This window comes from Phallusia mammillata, chromosome 3 (assembly GCF_965637545.1).
Source record: "Phallusia mammillata chromosome 3, kaPhaMamm4.hap1.1, whole genome shotgun sequence".
Classification (NCBI taxonomy): Eukaryota; Metazoa; Chordata; class Ascidiacea; order Phlebobranchia; family Ascidiidae; genus Phallusia; species Phallusia mammillata.
The window spans coordinates 2808080-2825141 of NC_137254.1; the positions used below are offsets into that span (position 1 = coordinate 2808080).

At 36.4% G+C, this 17062-nt stretch overlaps 2 protein-coding genes across 2 annotated transcripts; both read left to right on the forward strand.

The window, feature by feature from the left end:
- The first annotated feature begins 267 nt into the window (after positions 1 to 267).
- LOC145218186 (uncharacterized) lies at positions 268 to 6462 on the forward strand. Its single transcript, XM_080085584.1, has 11 exons — positions 268 to 367; positions 676 to 741; positions 1162 to 1215; positions 1962 to 1997; positions 2089 to 2265; positions 2523 to 2564; positions 3099 to 3182; positions 4377 to 5098; positions 5162 to 5387; positions 5523 to 5993; positions 6087 to 6462. Exons 1-11 carry the CDS (start codon positions 268 to 270, stop codon positions 6281 to 6283), a joined length of 2175 nt encoding a protein of 724 aa, XP_079941710.1. The 3' UTR covers positions 6284 to 6462.
- Positions 6463 to 9636: 3174 nt separating this feature from the next.
- On the forward strand, positions 9637 to 16909 carry LOC145218187 (uncharacterized). Its single transcript, XM_080085585.1, has 10 exons — positions 9637 to 9736; positions 10067 to 10132; positions 11377 to 11412; positions 11508 to 11606; positions 11876 to 11926; positions 12828 to 12911; positions 14083 to 14804; positions 14868 to 15093; positions 15229 to 15699; positions 15795 to 16909. Exons 1-10 carry the CDS (start codon positions 9637 to 9639, stop codon positions 15989 to 15991), a joined length of 2052 nt encoding a protein of 683 aa, XP_079941711.1. The 3' UTR covers positions 15992 to 16909.
- Positions 16910 to 17062: the final 153 nt, after the last annotated feature.

Consider the following 17062-nt stretch of genomic DNA (forward strand, 5'->3'; position numbering starts at 1 on the left):
TAAATACGCAGAAAAGGTATAATAGCCATACGTCACTAAGCTTGCAGTAATTCATGACAAAACGGAAATGTAAACATATGAACGCTATCTATGACCTTAGGTGACACACAAGAAATATACAGCGATGAACGAATGGTAATTTTACATTTGTTTTAGGTCGACCACATCAGACTTTGCCAAAAAGCTGTATCTTGCAAAAGATAACTTGAGTGTAGTTTTGGTTTTAAGTAACAGGCGTTTAGTAGAGCGTATGCGACTGTTGAAAATATGGAACTGACTCACAAGAAAGCTCGTCTAGTTGAACTGCTGTTGTTCGTCGTCATGTTGCTTCATGAAACTCATCAACAGTATCCAACGGAATTTTGCGGTCAGTTAAATGTTGCGTACAAAGATTTAATATAAGTTAAGTAGTCAAATGACAGTATAATTATTTTTATTTTTTGACTTCGTTAATAATAAAATTTGATGCTTAATAAAATTAGAGCAAAAATAATGTATTAGCAGAAAACAATTTGTCCAGGCGAAATGCAATTTACAACTAAAACCTCTAAGTCTAAAACATTGCGCGTGTAATAGACTTTATGCAGTATAAAGTCAATTATATTCAACTTGCAGCGATAAATTCCCGAATTCAGAGCCATTACGACTTAAATTTTCTGTAGTTCTTATTTTCAGATCTTGGTCCGCGAAACTGCACAGTGTTTCGTTGTCAGTATTATTCCAACGCAAACATCACATGCGGTGAGTTTTACATGAAAAAAATATCATTAATGTAACGTATCTAAACCAACCCAACGAATTTGGTTGTTTTATTTCTGCATTATTTTGTATGTTTTTTTTTACGGTTGCCGTTTACTGTTTTGAAAGTTTTGAACGTTAATCTAATGATCAATTGTAAACCAGCAGGTTATGCATTGTAACTTTGCGTTTTTTTTTCTTCTCAAATTCGTCGTGTCAAACATTATATCGAACAAACTGATAAAGTAGTGTGACAAACCAAAGTCTCGAGTATTAAGTCATTAAGACTTGTAGTTGTCAGTTAAAACAAAACATAGAAAAAAGTTGCGAAACTACATTTAAAGTTCTTGCACTAACGCCTTAATTGATCAAGTTAGGAATTACTAAAAACTTTTGTAACATAAATAACGGAATTGTTTCCAGTGTTTGCACCTTACCAAGAAACACTACTGGTCTTCGATGGGATTAAGGGAGCGTGTAAGTAGAAAACTTTGGTTAAAGGAAGCCTAAAGCATATATTATTAAATGATATATGGAATACGTCCACCATGCATTTAAAAAGTGTGTTAACGATGCATTTAAAATTTGATGGGTGTGGTACATGGGTCCACAATCTTTTCGCTATGACGGCCGCATTTTAGATACCATTTTAACCACATGCATGCTAGTGTCTTCTTTTTCTGGTAAACAAAATGCTGATGTTAAGAATAAGGTTTATCTTATTATATACCATCTAATGGCGCCTAAAAAACTAAACATAATTTCTAACTCGATGCACAAATTGGACAGAACAGCCTAGCGATTAGTCTTTATTCTGTCTAACGTCACCATTTATATTGTGACGCGCGTGGTACTTTTTTCGCATTGTTTTCACACAATCGGCGTACCAAAAATAGGTACACATATGGCTACTAAACAAACTTTTTTCCCGCCCATCATTTTGATTAGAGCAGTTTTGAAACCCAAATATATGACACATAAAGTTTCGGCCGACAGTTGATATATTTTGGCATACATGTTCACGGTCGCATATCCTCGTTTCTCAGACCGCAGCCTGTGCACCCTGGTCTAGTAGATACTAGAAATAATTAGTTGAACTGACCTCTTCGCAAATACATATTCAGACATTATAAATAAGTATCCGATATGTGTGGGATTGCGTTTAGTGCAACGTAAGAAAAAATAGTTTACATATTGCGACTACACATTGCATTACATTGCAGGGAATGGTGCCCGTATCCACCGTCTTAACACATCAGGTATGAAGTTTTTTCTCTAATAGCAATATAAATTTAGTTAATGTGGTTTTAAGGCACTTTATGATGCAACAGCAAACCTTTTTTGCCGTAGAATCCGAATGTGTCGGAGCGAGGTGTTGTATGACAGAAATACTTGAAAGTGGAGGCAAAGTGGAAGTGAAAATGCAATTCATCAATCAGACTCCAACAAGTTTGTTTAACATTAAAGAAGTTTTGATAATGTGGAAAAAACTCCAAATCACTGGGTTATTGCTATTAAAAATTGAGGGTATTTTGTCGGTTAGTTTTTAAGTTAGCACAAATCTATTCAAATGCACATTATATTTGACCATACTGAATGTGTTTTCACTACAAGGTGTTAGCTGTATTAACTGTAGTGTAACAGATTTTGCAGCAATTTTGTGGTAGAATATAAAATGTTGTATAAATTCTTAAGTACGCATCAATAGTGTATTCATTTGTGAATAATATTTATTGAAAACATAAAGTACACATAATCTGTATATTATAATACATGTTTCGCAGTTCAACAAGATGTCAGCATTATCATCAGACACTATGGAGCATGTAAGTTGATGTGACAAATTACCAGTAGAATTAACTACCTATCGTTTGCATTCTTCTAAAAGAAAACAACATACGAGTAAGTTTATTTACTGACAAATATCCAGCTCAACCTTATAATGTACTTAGGTTTTCTTAGAATTACTTTAAACATAATGATGAAAATAACGGACAGAAAAGACGTAAAAGGCGGTATTCTTTATATTCCAAACGTTTCGGCAAATGCACATGCCATTATAAGGGATATCAACGATATCTACGTCTATTTCGGCCGTTTTTTTACTTACAAACAGATTCGTATGTAGTGCTCCAAAGTACTTGAAACCTCATATCAGTTTACCTAAACTCACAATGTACTAAGGTGTCCCTGCTGATTTCATATTTCATGCAGCAGTATACTTAAACTCATTCCCAACACAATGTCTCAACCTTTCCCACTATTGCAGTAAGTGTTTTTTTTTGCATTTTTCATTACTGATGCGTTGTCATTAATTTAAGATGTTTCATACATTATTTCCATACTTACAACTTTTGCAGATACAACCGAAAACCGACATAAAACAACAACAGTGGAAATACAGACTTCAACAACAATTCCAGTGACAACAATTGTGGTATCAGGTAAAATTACAATCACAACACTAAACGGAAACATTTTACAGGAGGAGTCAAAAAATGCTTCACAAACATAACACATCTTACAATTATGTTAAGCAAACGTTATTTAATGTACGATTGCGCTGTCTAGAAGTACAACACACTTTGGTGTAAAAAATACCTACGTACCCACGCGCCAATTTCGCATTTATTACTTGTACTATTTTCCCCGTTCGAAATGCAGTAAACGTCAGAGTTTATGGAACACACCACATACGTATAAATGGCAGATTTCGTTAAATTTGCTTTTTGATGAGTTTTTCTACTCCACAAAAAGCATGATACATTTTCATTCATCAGCTTTTTCAAACCATATAGGCTATTATTTGACATTTGAAGTTACTTACATTAAAATGTCAAGAGGGCAAATGCGCCCTCCTTGTCGACACGTCCCGACGCAAAAAAACAAAACAGGAAAATTCAACGCAAAGTGCAATTTTGAGTTTCTTGCCATACTCAGTTTTGCAATGTGTTTCGTTGCAGCGTTAAGTTTTCACTATGCTAATGCTGGTGTGTTTTCGTTTATCCATGATTTTCAAACAACACTTTACCATTTGCCACTTTAGCAGTTACAACAAAAACTCGATAGAAAACGACCACAATGGATATGCAGACAACAATTCTAGAGACAACAACTGTTTCAACAGGTAATTCTAAAAGCAAATCATTATCACTAACATATTTAATGATTTGTTTCTTCAAATACAATTTAAATAAGTAACTGACAAACAAAACAGTTCTAAATAATACATATTAAACGAATAACGTCTAAAAAACTATTTAAAACAATCGCATAAGATACACAACTAACAGTTCTACATACTTCCAGCAAGAATATACAAACCGATATCTGAATCTAAAGCAAATCGTCTATCTACAATTACCTAACGTTTTATCACCGAATAATTGCTTTATAACGTCGCTTGCCACTTACTTTTTGTTGTGTGTCATCAAGTTACGTCCCTCATGGGGCATTCATTTTTTTATTTAATTGACGCTAACAATATAAACCTTGAATACGTTGCAATGTTTTACATTCAGATGTTGCCTTGTGTCTTTTTGTTGAAAATTCGTATACTTAATACCGGAAGTGGTAAAACTCAAAACATTGTTTTCCATTTTGCTTTCTAACCAACATTCAAACGTTCATTTTTTGAGATGTACCTGAGTTGAACGATCAAGCAGCTATCTTGAACCCTGCAAGTGCAGAAGACTTGGAATCGATTGAAAGTTTACTGCTGAACAGAGCAAGAAAAATAAAACCTGGAGATAAAATCGAAGAAAATCATGACAACTCCCAATTATGCATAGAACTAGTCAACCAAAATAAAAGTGAATACAATTCAAACCTACAACTTGGATCAACTCACATCGACTTCACCTTACAAACATACGAGACAAGACGTCTCGTGGTTGCAGTGTCTGTCTTCAAGATAAACACAACAGTAACCGCACAGACTGAAACCGCCGAATCCGGTTCTCTCGCCACAACGCAGTACATAGCTACCTTGAACACAACCTACATCGCTATAGTTGGTTGGAACGCGGATACGTTCCTGAACTCACGTCGCAAACGATCATCTACCGATCAAGTAACCGATCAACTTCCTGGAAATGTAACTTTCATTGGACCCCCAACGCCTCCAAAGATTTTCTGCACGGAAATCATAGCCCAAAAGAAACACGAGCCAAACCTGATGATCAACAAACTGGAACCAATCTGTCTCTTCTTCGATAGAGTTAAAAAGAAGTACTCAAATCGTGGTTGCGAAACAATTACTGATGACGTAACAGGCAACGTCACTTGCAAGTGCAACCATCTCACTCTTTTCACCGTTCTACTTGCGGTCCAATCCACCAAAATACCAAACAGCGTCAAGGTAAACATTCAGCCGAATAGTTTAACTAACAGACAATAACAAGCCATAAATATTTGTTTTTAGATTACATCTTACACCACTGAATCAGCATCCATCATGTTTCTGGTCGCCACCATAATAATCCTCTACAAGTCGAAACACAGCGGAGATCGGGTTCCCGTTCAAATCAGCTTGTCTTTGGCTCTGCTGCTTTTCCACGTCATCAACATATCACATGATCTTGCCGTCTTAAATGAGGTTACTTGTGTGATGGTGACAGCTGTCAATCAGTATCTGTTGCTGTCGTTAGGTGATTAGAAAACTAAGTCATTTTAGGCATTAAAAATTTGTCAATGGCGCTACGCGTAAATATCGACTGAACAAAACTCGACAAAGCAGCTAATTTGAGATAACCCTGTGGTATTCAACGCAATGTTTGTTTCAGGCATGTGGTTACTGGTGGAAGGAATTCGACTCTTCATGGCGACTTCGTTTCCAGTTAAGTTCCGAACTCAGGAATCATCGAAACGTCTAAAAATCTTTTTGGTGATGGGTTGGATCGTTCCCGCTTTTATAGTGGGAATATCTATGGCTGCGGGATTATCCCTTGGTATCTACATGAAGAACCAACCAATGTATGAGCAATGTAACGAGTTTATTCCGATTCTCAAGTACGACAGATGCTGGTTGACACCTGGTACTCCGATCTTTTACACAACGGTGGTCGCTCCTCTTGCTCTCGTCCTTCTCATCAACTTCGGGATTGTCCTGAAAACAACACATGTGATGTTGAATTCGAAAAAGATGCGGAACAGAGGAGAAGATCCAGGCACAGGAGATGCGTTGAGAGCAGCAAAGTCTTTTTTCCTACTGTTTCTGATGCTCGGTGGAACTTGGGCTTTGGCTTTCTTTACAGGTGAGTTTGTCCACACACATATACATTTTAGGAGTTAGATTAATTACTTTAGCTGGTGATTTGAATTTAATAAACCTATATCGTATTTTTCAGGAATCGGGGACGAGATTTCGAACGAGGTGTTCATGTACATGCACAGCTTGGTGAACGGTTTGCAGGGAGTCGTCGTCTTTCTGCTGTACTGCGTCATGGATGACGACACCAGACAGGAAATCCTGTTGCGCATGTGCAATGCTGGTATCGGGCCGGAGCAGCAGGTTACAGCAAATCCACAAAGAGTCGAATCTTAAAATTATAGCTGAGGTCAAAGTTTAAACCGAGAAGGGGGTGAAAGTTCAAACAACTAGTTTTCTTTGATGTTTTGATTGTTCTGGTTATTTTCATTCTCCCTGTATTTGTAGTTATCTGAATTTAGTATTTTTAAACAATGATGTTACTTGTAAACCAATTTTGACATTAGTGTTGTTTCTAGAATAATTCGTTGCAGTTAGTTCGAGGTAAGCTCTTAAAAAGTCATTCAACGAAGCCTCGTGCATGAGCTGTGGGTCAAACTATAGTCGCCATTTTGTGCATTTCCCTGCGACCGTTAAATGCTTGTGGTGTATATAAGAAATGCTTGACGTGTAAGAGTGTTGTAACACCGTTGTTGGCTTATCGCGATTTGAGTTGATCGCAAACCAAAATCTTTGTTTGATACTTGCAAGAGCAAATATTAACAATTAAAGCAAAGCATTGTTTTCTGTTCATAAAGAACTTAAAACATCCACAGAACCACTGCCATTTCATGCATAACTTTTCGTTAACCAAGCAAATTATGTCGCTATATGATAAAACAGTCGCAATTTGATAACATTAAACTGCTTGAAACTCTTATACACGGGTCAGACACGCAATACTCGCGATATTTTGCTTCAATGAAAAAAATGGCAGTGGTTCTGTGAACTCTTTCAGTTCTTTATGCAGTACTCATTTCTTTTTACTAAAGCATTGTGTATTTAACTACTGGTGTTGCTATAAACAACCAAATGAGTAAATTATTGCCATCTTTGAAAGCATAAATATACAATTTTCCAAACAATGCCACAATTACCACTGTTGTAGTATATTTTCTTCCTTTGCAATTATCTCTGACGCGTACAGTTGCATGTATTTTGAGCTGCTATTTCATGGTAATTATTAACGAGTTGGTTCGCAGGCAATGACAAAACATGTTTAGTTCCTCTTGTCCGCCTGTTGAACGGCTTCAGTATACGTAAAATTTTGGGAATTCGTTTGCAATAGCACATGAATGATCCTTGCATGCGCTGTTTGTGTCGTGTCGATACAAATGTCATTCAACTCTACTGACAATTGTACTAGCTGCTAGTAACTAGCACATTGCATTCTTTTACTTTACATAATGCAATAATAAACGTGTGTGGCTACAGGTGTATCTTCCTTGCAAGGTTGGAGTGGAAATATTGTCAGAACTTATCATTGTTTCGTGCCAACCACAGTTCTTCATATGGCAAAACCCAACTAGTTAAGATTAGGAGAAAGACTGCAATGTGTATAGTGGCATTCGAGGTAACACCCGGAAAGGTTGAATACGCAAACACTAACTTTGGATATGGCACCTTTGTGCCAATAAACTGACCAATTCGTTGCGTGGAAACTAAACAACAAACCAGTACACGATAAAACATACCCATCCCTAAAAAGGCAAGTGTAAGTCAAAATCCAACGATATGAGACACATGGTTAACAATTTACGGAACGATTAGAGCGTGCATTTAACACTATACCGAGTTTAAGTCTTAAAAATGTAAAAACACCATCACACGACAGTTACGCCCCAATACCAACCAATCCCAAATGATGTTGCACTCAAAACGACACGGAACAGAGGAGAAGGTTGAGAGCGGCGAAGTTATTTATCTTACTCTTCCCATTGCTCGGCGTCCCTCGGGTGTTGGCTTCCTACAGAGGTGGTATTTAACATTTACAGTATTTTTTTGCAATTTGACAACCAATGATGCAATTTGACAACCGATGTTTTTGCAGAAATTAGGAACGAGATATCAAACGCATTATGGGTGACGACACGAAGCAGGAAAATGTCTCCACTGTTTTGTACTCCATAACGTTTTAACGCAGCTATTTTCAGATTGGTGATTGTTTAAGTGCAATCGTGTCGGTATGTTGTCTTTCACCAAGCAAAAAAGTCAACTAAACATACAACTTGTGGTAAATATTATAACAGACAAACTGACACAAGATGACGCACGCGGTCAACGAAGTACAAATATAAAGTGGTCTGTGTTTTGATGTTTTTTAACAGTCTTCTTGTCAATAAATAGTGCTTTAGGATTTATTTTATCTTCCACGTTTATATATTTTGAAAACGTTTATTTACTAGAAATCAAAGAGCGCATATGGCATTTATATACATTTTTCTCTAAACAAAAATGATTAACTTAAATTAAAATAATCTCGAGAACTAAATTTAATCACAATACTAGCTAAAATCGGATAACAAGAAATGACTTGCAAGGTTAAAAAAAATCATATTCGATAATCGTTTGAGTGCAAGTGTCGAAATTGACAATTTCCAGTGCCGAGTAGAAGAGCTAAGCGTTTTAAAATAACAAACTAAGACCTTAAACTTGACACTCCAAATTCCTTCTGCTATACACATACCAGTAGAACGATTTGTTACAAAAATATTGAGTATTTAAATATATAGCAAAATAATTCGACAAGACACGACTAATGATGTGGTTTCCAACCCAAGAGCAGTTACGGAACATTACAAGGACATAAACTAATCTGTACAGCGCCGAACGTGGTAAACATTATCACCTACAACGGACATCAGGTAACGTACGCGATTAAGGAAGACAACATTCAGGAGGCATGTGAGCGGTCTGTGGCGGATGTTTCAACTGGTCAATTGGTGGCTGCAAAATAAGTGCTCTGGGTTACATTTTTCCTTCATGATTTTCGGCTAATAAAAAACCCAAATTTTAAAGCAACCAAATATTGAATGAAGCAAGTTATTACCACACCGCATTTTTTGAAAGTGTAGTTGAAATGTTGATTGTTACCAGAAACGTGTAACATCGGTGAGAAAAAAATCGTTATCGTACAAAATAACAAAAAGATAAAACACAACGGCATTGCTTTGAAAAACAAAAAATTTTATGTTGGGACTTCTATACCACACATTCTTTGGCGATTTATTATTGGCAATGTAGTACCTGCATTTCTGACGTAAAGGTATTTTATTATTGTTGAGTTAAATATAACATCAGCAAGTTACAAACACGATAAATCATTTCCATTATATGTCAGATTCAATATTTCACTACAGTGTGCCTTCTCAATTTTGTGCTATTAAATACGCAGAAATGGTTTAATAGCCACACGTCACTAAGCTTGTAGGTATTCATGACAAAACGGAACTGTAAACATATGAACGCTATCTATAACCTAAGGTGACATGCAAGAAATATGCAGCGATGAACGAATGGTAATTTTACATTTGTTTTAGGTCGACCACATCAGACTTTGCCAAAACGCTTTATCTTGCAAAAGATAACTTGAGTGTAGTTTTGGTTTTAAGTAACAGGCGTTTAGCAGAGCGTATGTGACTGTTGAGAATATGGAACTGACTCACAAGAAAGCTCGTCTAGTTGAACTGCTGTTGTTCGTCGTCATGTTGCTTCATGAAACTTATCAACAGTATCCAACGGAATTTTGCGGTCAGTTAAATGTTGCGTACAAAGATATAATATAAGTTAAGTAATCAAATGACAGTCTAAAAATTTTACTTTTTAAACTTTGTTATAAAAATGGATATTTAAATAAAATTTGACGCTGATTAGAATTCGAGCAAAAATGTTGTATTAGCAGAAAACAATTTGTCAAGGCGCAAGGCAATTTACAACTAAAACCTCTAAGTCTAAAACATTGCGCGTGTAATAAACTTTATGCAGTAAAAGGCAAATTGAAAGATTATATTCAGCTTGCAGCGATCAATTTCCGGATTCAAAGCCATTACGACTTAAATTTTCTGTTGTTCTTATTTTCAGATCTTGGTCCGCGAAACTGCACAGTGTTTCGTTGTCAGTATTATTCCAAAGAAAACATCACATGTGGTGAGTTTTACATGAAAAAAATATCATTAATCTAACGTATGTAACAAAACTCAACGAAGTTGGTTGTTTTATTTCTGCATCATTTTGTATACTGTTTTTATACGGTGGCCGTTACTGTTTTGAAAGTTTTGAACGTTAATCTTATGATCAATTGTAAACCAGCAAGTTATGCATTGTAACTTTGCGCCTTTTTCTTCCTTGTCAAACTCGTCGTGTCAAACATTATATCGAACAAACTGATAAAGTAGTGTGACAACCTAAAGTCTCGAGTATTGAGTCATTAAGGCTTGTAGTTGTCAGTTATAACAAAACATAGAAAAAATTTACGAAACTAAATTTAAAGTTCTTGCCATAACGCCTAAATTGATCAAGTTAGGAATTACTAAAAACTTTCGTAACATAAATAACGGATTTGTTTCCAGTGTTTGCACCTTACCAAGAAACACTACTAGTCTTCGATGGGAGTAAGGGATGGTGTAAGTAGAAAACGTTGGTTAAAGGAAGCCTAAAGCATATATTATTAAATGATATGTGGAATCCGCTCGCCATGCATTGAAATAGTATATAAACGATGCATTTAAAATTTGATGGGTGTGGTACATGGCTCCACAATCTTTTCGCTATGACGACCGCATCTCAGATACCATTTTAACCACATGTATGCGAGTGTCTTCTTTTCTGGTTAACAAAATGCTGATGTTAAGAATAAGGTTTATCTTGTTATATACCATCTAATGGCGCCTAAAAAGCTAAACATAATTTCTAACTCGATGCACAAATTGAACAGAACAGCCTAGCGATTAGTCTTTATTCTTTCTAACGTCACCATTTATATTGTGACGCGCGTGGTACCTTTTTTCGCATTGTTTTCACACAATCGGCGTACCAAAAATACGTACACATTTCGCTACTAAACAAAGCTAAACAAAAAAATAAAAACGGTTTACGTCCCACCATTTTTATTTAGAGCAGTTTTGAAACCCAAATATATGACACATAAAGTCACAGCCGATAGTTGATATGTTTTGGCATACATGTTCACGGTCGCATATCCCCGTTTCTCATACCGCAGCCTGTGCACTCTGGTCTAGTAGATACTAGAAATAATTAGTTGGACTGACCGCTTCGCAAATACATATTCGGACATTATAAATAAGTATCCGATATGTGTGGGATTGCGTTTATTGCAACTTGTAAGAAAAAATAGTTTACATATTGCGACTACATATTGCATTACATTGCAGGGAATGTTGCCAGTATCAACCGTCTTAACACATCAGGTATGAAGTTAGTTTTTTCTCCAATAGCAATATAAATTTAGTTAATGTGGTTTTAAGGCACTTTATGATGCAACAGCAAACCTTTTTTGCCGTAGAATCCAAATGTGTCGGAGTGAGGTGTTGTATGACAGAAATACTTCCTGCAAATGTACCAGTGAAAGTGAAAATGCAATTCATTGATCAGACTCCAACAGGTTTGTGAATGGTCAAAGTTTATAATGCGGAAAAAGCTCTCAAAGTTGTTTGGTTACTACATTCGAACGTTGAACTATATGTGACCAATCAGGGGGTGTTTCACTACACAGGTAATTGTATTACCTGTAGTGTAACAGGTGACAGCAATTTTGGGATAAAATATGAAATCTAGTATAAATATATAGGTACGCTTAGAAATTGTGTGTGCATTTGTGAATAATATTTATAGAAAACATAAAGCACACATAATCTGTATATTATAATACAGGTTTCGCAGTTCAACAAGATTTCCAGATTTTCATCAAACACTATGAAGCATGTAAGTGGGTGTGACAAATTACCAGTAGAATTAACTACCTGTCGTTTGCATTCTTCTAAAACTGTGGCGGCCAACCTATGGCGCATGCGCCATACGTGGCGCATTACCTTCTTTTTTGATAATCATGAAAATCAAATTAATATACTAATAAATAAATAAAGTAAGTCAGTCCTGTTATATATATATATATACATATATATGTTCATGCACAACATTATTCAAACATATCTTTATTTCCACTATTCTTATTTTGTATTACTATCCTTTTCATGCAAAAGTTGTTTCTTTCTCTTTCTCTCTATATGCAAGAAGTAGTCATAAAATGGTGGGGTTACGAGGCATTTATTGGGCATCCAACACAGTATGTTAAAAAGTTGGCGAATGGTATGTAGAAGGTTGGCCACCCCTGTTCTAAACGATAACAACATATGAGTAAGTTTATTTACTGACAAATGTCCTGCTCAACCTTATAATGTACTTAGGTTTTCTTAGAATTACTTTAAACATAATGATGAAAATAACGGACAGAAAAGACGTAAAAGGCGGTATTCTTTATATTCCAAACGTTTCTGCAAATGCACATGCCATTATAAGGGATATCAACGATATCTACGTCTATTTCGGCCGTTATTTTTACCATTTAATTTACGAACAGATCCGTATGTAGTGTTACAAAGTACTTAAAACCTCATATCAGTTTACCTAAACACATACTGTACTAAGGTGTTCCTGCTGATATCCTATATCCAGCAGCAATATACCTAAACTCACTCCCAACACAATGTCTCAACCTTTCCCACTATTGCAGTAAGTGTTTTTTTTTTTGCATTTTTCATTACTGATGCGTTTTCATTAATTTACGATGTTTCAAACATTATTTCCATACTTACAACTTTTGCAGATACAACCGAAAACCGACATAGAACAACAACAGTGGAAATACAGACTCCAACAACAATTCCAGTGACAACAATTGTGGTATCAGGTAAAATTACAATCACAACACTAAAAGTAAACATTTTACAGGAGGTTTCAAAAAATTGCTACACAAACATAACACATCTTACAATTATGTTAGGCAAACATTATTTAATGTACGATTGCGCTGTCTAGAAGAGCAACACACTTTGGTGTAAAAAATTGCTACGTATCCACGCGCCAATCACGCTTTTATTACTTGTACTATTTTCCCTGTTCGAAATGCAGTAAACGTCAGAGTTTATGGAAAAACACCACATACGTAAAAATGGCAGATTTCGTTAAATTTGCATTTTGATGACTTTCTCTACTCCACAAAAAGCATGATACATTTTCATTCATCAGCTTTTTCGACCAAATAGGCTATTATTCTACATTTGAAGTAACTTACATTAAAACTTCAAGAGGGCAAATGCGCCCTCCTTGTCGACACGTCCCGACGCAAAAAAAAACACAACAGGAAAATCCAACGCAAAGAGCAATTTTGAGTTTCCTACCCTACTCAGTTTTGCAATGTGTTTCGTTGCAGCGTTAAGTTTTCACTATACTAATGCTGGTGTGTTTTCGTTTATCAATGATTTTTCAAACAACACTTTACGATTTGCCACTTTGGCAGTTACAACAAAAACTCGACAGAAAACGACCACAATGGAAATGCAGACAACAATTCTAGAGACAACTATCACTAACATTATCACTAACATATTCAATGATTTGTTTCTTCACATACAACTTAAAGAAGTAACTTACAAACAAAACAGTTTTAAATAATGTCTAATAAACTATTTAAAACGTTACACATTAACAGTCGCATTAGATACACAACTTACAGTTCTACATACTTCCAGCAAGAATATACAAACCGATATCTGAATCTAAAGCAAATTGTCTATCTCCAATTCCCTAGCGTTTTATCACCGAATAATTGCTTTATAACGTCGCTTGCCACTTACTTTTTGTTGTGTGTCATCAAGTTGCGTCCCTTCTGGGGCATTCATTCTTTTATTTAATTGACGCTAACAATATAAACCTTCAAGACGTTGCAATGTTTTACATTCAGATGTTGCCTTGTGTCTTTTTGCTGAAAATTCGTATACTTAATACTGGAAATGGTAAAACTTGAAACATTGTTTTGCATTTTGCTTTCTAACCAACATTCAAACATTAATATTTTAAAGATATTCCTAAGTTGAACGAACAAGCATCGAACTTGAACCCTGCAAGTGTAGAAGACTTGGAATCGATTGAAAGTTTACTGCTGAACAGAGCAAGAAAAATAAAACCTGGAGATAAAATCGAAGAAAATCATGACAACTCCCAATTATGCATAGAACTAGTCAACCAAAATAAAAGTGAATACAATTCAAACCTACAACTTGGATCAACTCACATCGACTTCACCTTACAAACATACGAGACAAGACGACTCGTGGTTGCAGTGTTTGTCTTCAAGATAAACACAACAGTATCCGCACAGACTGAAACCACCGAATCCGGTTCTCTCGCCACGACGCACTACATAGCTACCTTGAACACTACCTATATCGCTATAGTTGGTTGGAACGCGGATAGCTTCCTCAACTCACGTCGCAAACGATCATCTACCGATCAAGTCACCGATCAACTTCCTGGAAATGTTACTTTCATTGGACCCCCAACGTCACCAAAGATTTTCTGCACGGAAATCATAGCCCAAAAGAAACACGAGACCAACCTGATGATCAACAAACTGGAACCAATCTGTCTCTTCTTCGATGGAGTTGAAAAGAAGTACTCGAATCGTGGTTGCGAAACAATTACTGATGACGTAACAGGCAACGTTACTTGCAAGTGCAACCATCTCACTCTTTTCACCGTTCTACTTGCGGTCCAATCCACCAAAATACCAAACAGCGTCAAGGTAAACATTCAGCCGAATAGTTTAACTAAGAGACAATAACAAGCCATCAATATTTGTTTTTAGATTACATCTTACGCCACTGAATCAGCATCCATCATTTTTCTGGTCGCCACTATAATAATCCTCTACAAGTCGAAACACAGCGGAGATCGGGTTCCCGTTCAAATCAGCTTGTCTTTGGCTCTGCTGCTCTTCCACGTCATCAACATATCACATGATCTTGCCGTCTTAAATGAGGTTACTTGTGTGATGGTGACAGCTGTCAATCAATATCTGTTGCTGTCGTTAGGTGATTAGAAAACTAGGTCATTTTAGGCATTAAAAATTTGTCAATGGCGCTACGCGTAAATGTCGACTGAACAAAACTCGACAAAGCAGCTAATTTGAGATAACCCTGTGGTATTCAACGCATTGTTTGTTTTAGGAATGTGGTTACTGGTGGAAGGAATTCGACTCTTCATGGCGACTTCGTTTCCAGTTGAGTTTCGAACTCAGGAATCATCAAAACGTCTAAAAGTCTTTTTGGTGCTTGGTTGGATTGTTCCCGCTTTTATAGTGGGAATATCTATGGCTGCGGGATTATCCCTTGGTATCTACATGAAGAACCAACCAATGTATGAGCAATGTAACGAGTTTATTCCGATTCTCAAGTACGACAGATGCTGGTTGACACCTGGTACTCCGATCTTCTACACAACGGTGGTCGCTCCTCTTGCTCTCGTCCTTCTCATCAACTTCGGGATTGTCCTGAAAACAACACATGTGATGCTGAACTCGAAAAAGATGCGGAACAGAGGAGAAGATCCAGGCACAGGAGATGCGTTGAGAGCAGCAAAGTCTTTTTTCCTACTGTTTCTGATGCTCGGTGGAACTTGGGCATTGGCTTTCTTTACAGGTGAGTTTGTCCACACACATATACATTTTAGGAGTTAGATTGATTACTTTTTACCTGGTGATTTAAATTTAATAAACCTATATCGTATGTTTCAGGAATCGGGAACGAGATTTCGAACGAGGTGTTCATGTACATGCACAGCTTGGTGAACGGTTTGCAGGGAATCGTCGTCTTTCTGCTGTACTGCGTCATGGATGACGACACCAGACAGGAAATCCTGTTGCGCATGTGCAATGCTGGTATCGGGCCGGAGCAGCAGGTTACAGCAAATCCACAAAGAGTCGAAACTTAAAATTATAGCGGAGGTCAAAGTTTAAACCGAGAAGGGGGTGGAAGTTCAAACAACTAGTTTTCTTTGATGTTTTAATTGTTCTGGTTATTTTCATTCTCTCTGTATTTGTAGTTATCTGAATTGAGTATTTTTAAACAATAATGTTGCTTGTAAACCGATTTTAACATTAGTGTTGTTTCTAGAATAATTCGTTGCATTTAATTCGAGGTAAGCTCTTAAAAAGTCATTCAACGAAGCCTCGTGTATGAACCAAACCAAAATCTTTGTTTGATACTTGCAAGAGCAAATAGTAACTATAAAAGCACTGTATTCTCTTCTGTTCAAAAAGAACTTAGAAAGTTCACAGAACCACTTCCATTTCTTGCGTAACTTTTCCTCCAATTAAGCAAAATATGTCGCTATATGATAGAAACAGTCCCAATTTGATCATATTAACTCTTTCGAAACTTTGAAACACGGATGTGACACGCCATACTCGCGATATTTTGCTTTGTTGGAAAAAGTATTTCGTGGACTTTTGCACTTCTTTATGCAGTACTCAGTTATTTTTATCAAGGCATTTGCTCATTTAACCACTGGTGATGCTATAAGCCACTGGTGATGCTACCATTTTAACACTGTTGTTGTATAATTTCTTATTTTTTCTATTATCTCTGACGTGTACAGTTACATGCATTTTGAGCTGCTATTTCATGGTAATTGTTAACGAGTTGATTCGCAGATAATGACAAAACATTTCTAGTTCCTCTTGTCCGCCTGTTCAGCGGCCTCAGTATACGTAACATTTTTTGGAATTCGTTGGCAATAGTACAGGAATGAGCCTTGCATGCGCTGTTTGTATCGTGTTGATAAGCTAAGTGTGAACATTGCATTAACATCATGCAAAGTGTCATTCAACTCTTATGATCTACTAACAGTTGTAACACAATTCATTTTTTTTACTTTACATAATACAATAATAAATGTGTGGCTAAAGCTGTCCCTTCCTTGCCAATTTGGAGTGGAAGTTGTGATACAACCTATCATTGTTTCGTGCCAGCCAAAGTTCTTCCTATGGCGAAAACCAACTAG

Coding starts and splice junctions, on each gene's coding strand:
- LOC145218187 (XM_080085585.1), top strand. CDS start 9,637: ATGGAACTGACTCACAAGAAAGCTCGTCTAGTTGAACTGCTGTTGTTC. Junction 10,133..11,376: donor CAAAGAAAACATCACATGTG/GTGAGTTTTACA, acceptor ATTACATTGCAG/GGAATGTTGCCAGTATCAAC. Junction 12,912..14,082: donor GACAACAATTGTGGTATCAG/GTAAAATTACAA, acceptor AATATTTTAAAG/ATATTCCTAAGTTGAACGAA.
- LOC145218186 (XM_080085584.1), top strand. CDS start 268: ATGGAACTGACTCACAAGAAAGCTCGTCTAGTTGAACTGCTGTTGTTC. Junction 368..675: donor GTATCCAACGGAATTTTGCG/GTCAGTTAAATG, acceptor TCTTATTTTCAG/ATCTTGGTCCGCGAAACTGC. Junction 1,998..2,088: donor CCACCGTCTTAACACATCAG/GTATGAAGTTTT, acceptor TTTTTGCCGTAG/AATCCGAATGTGTCGGAGCG.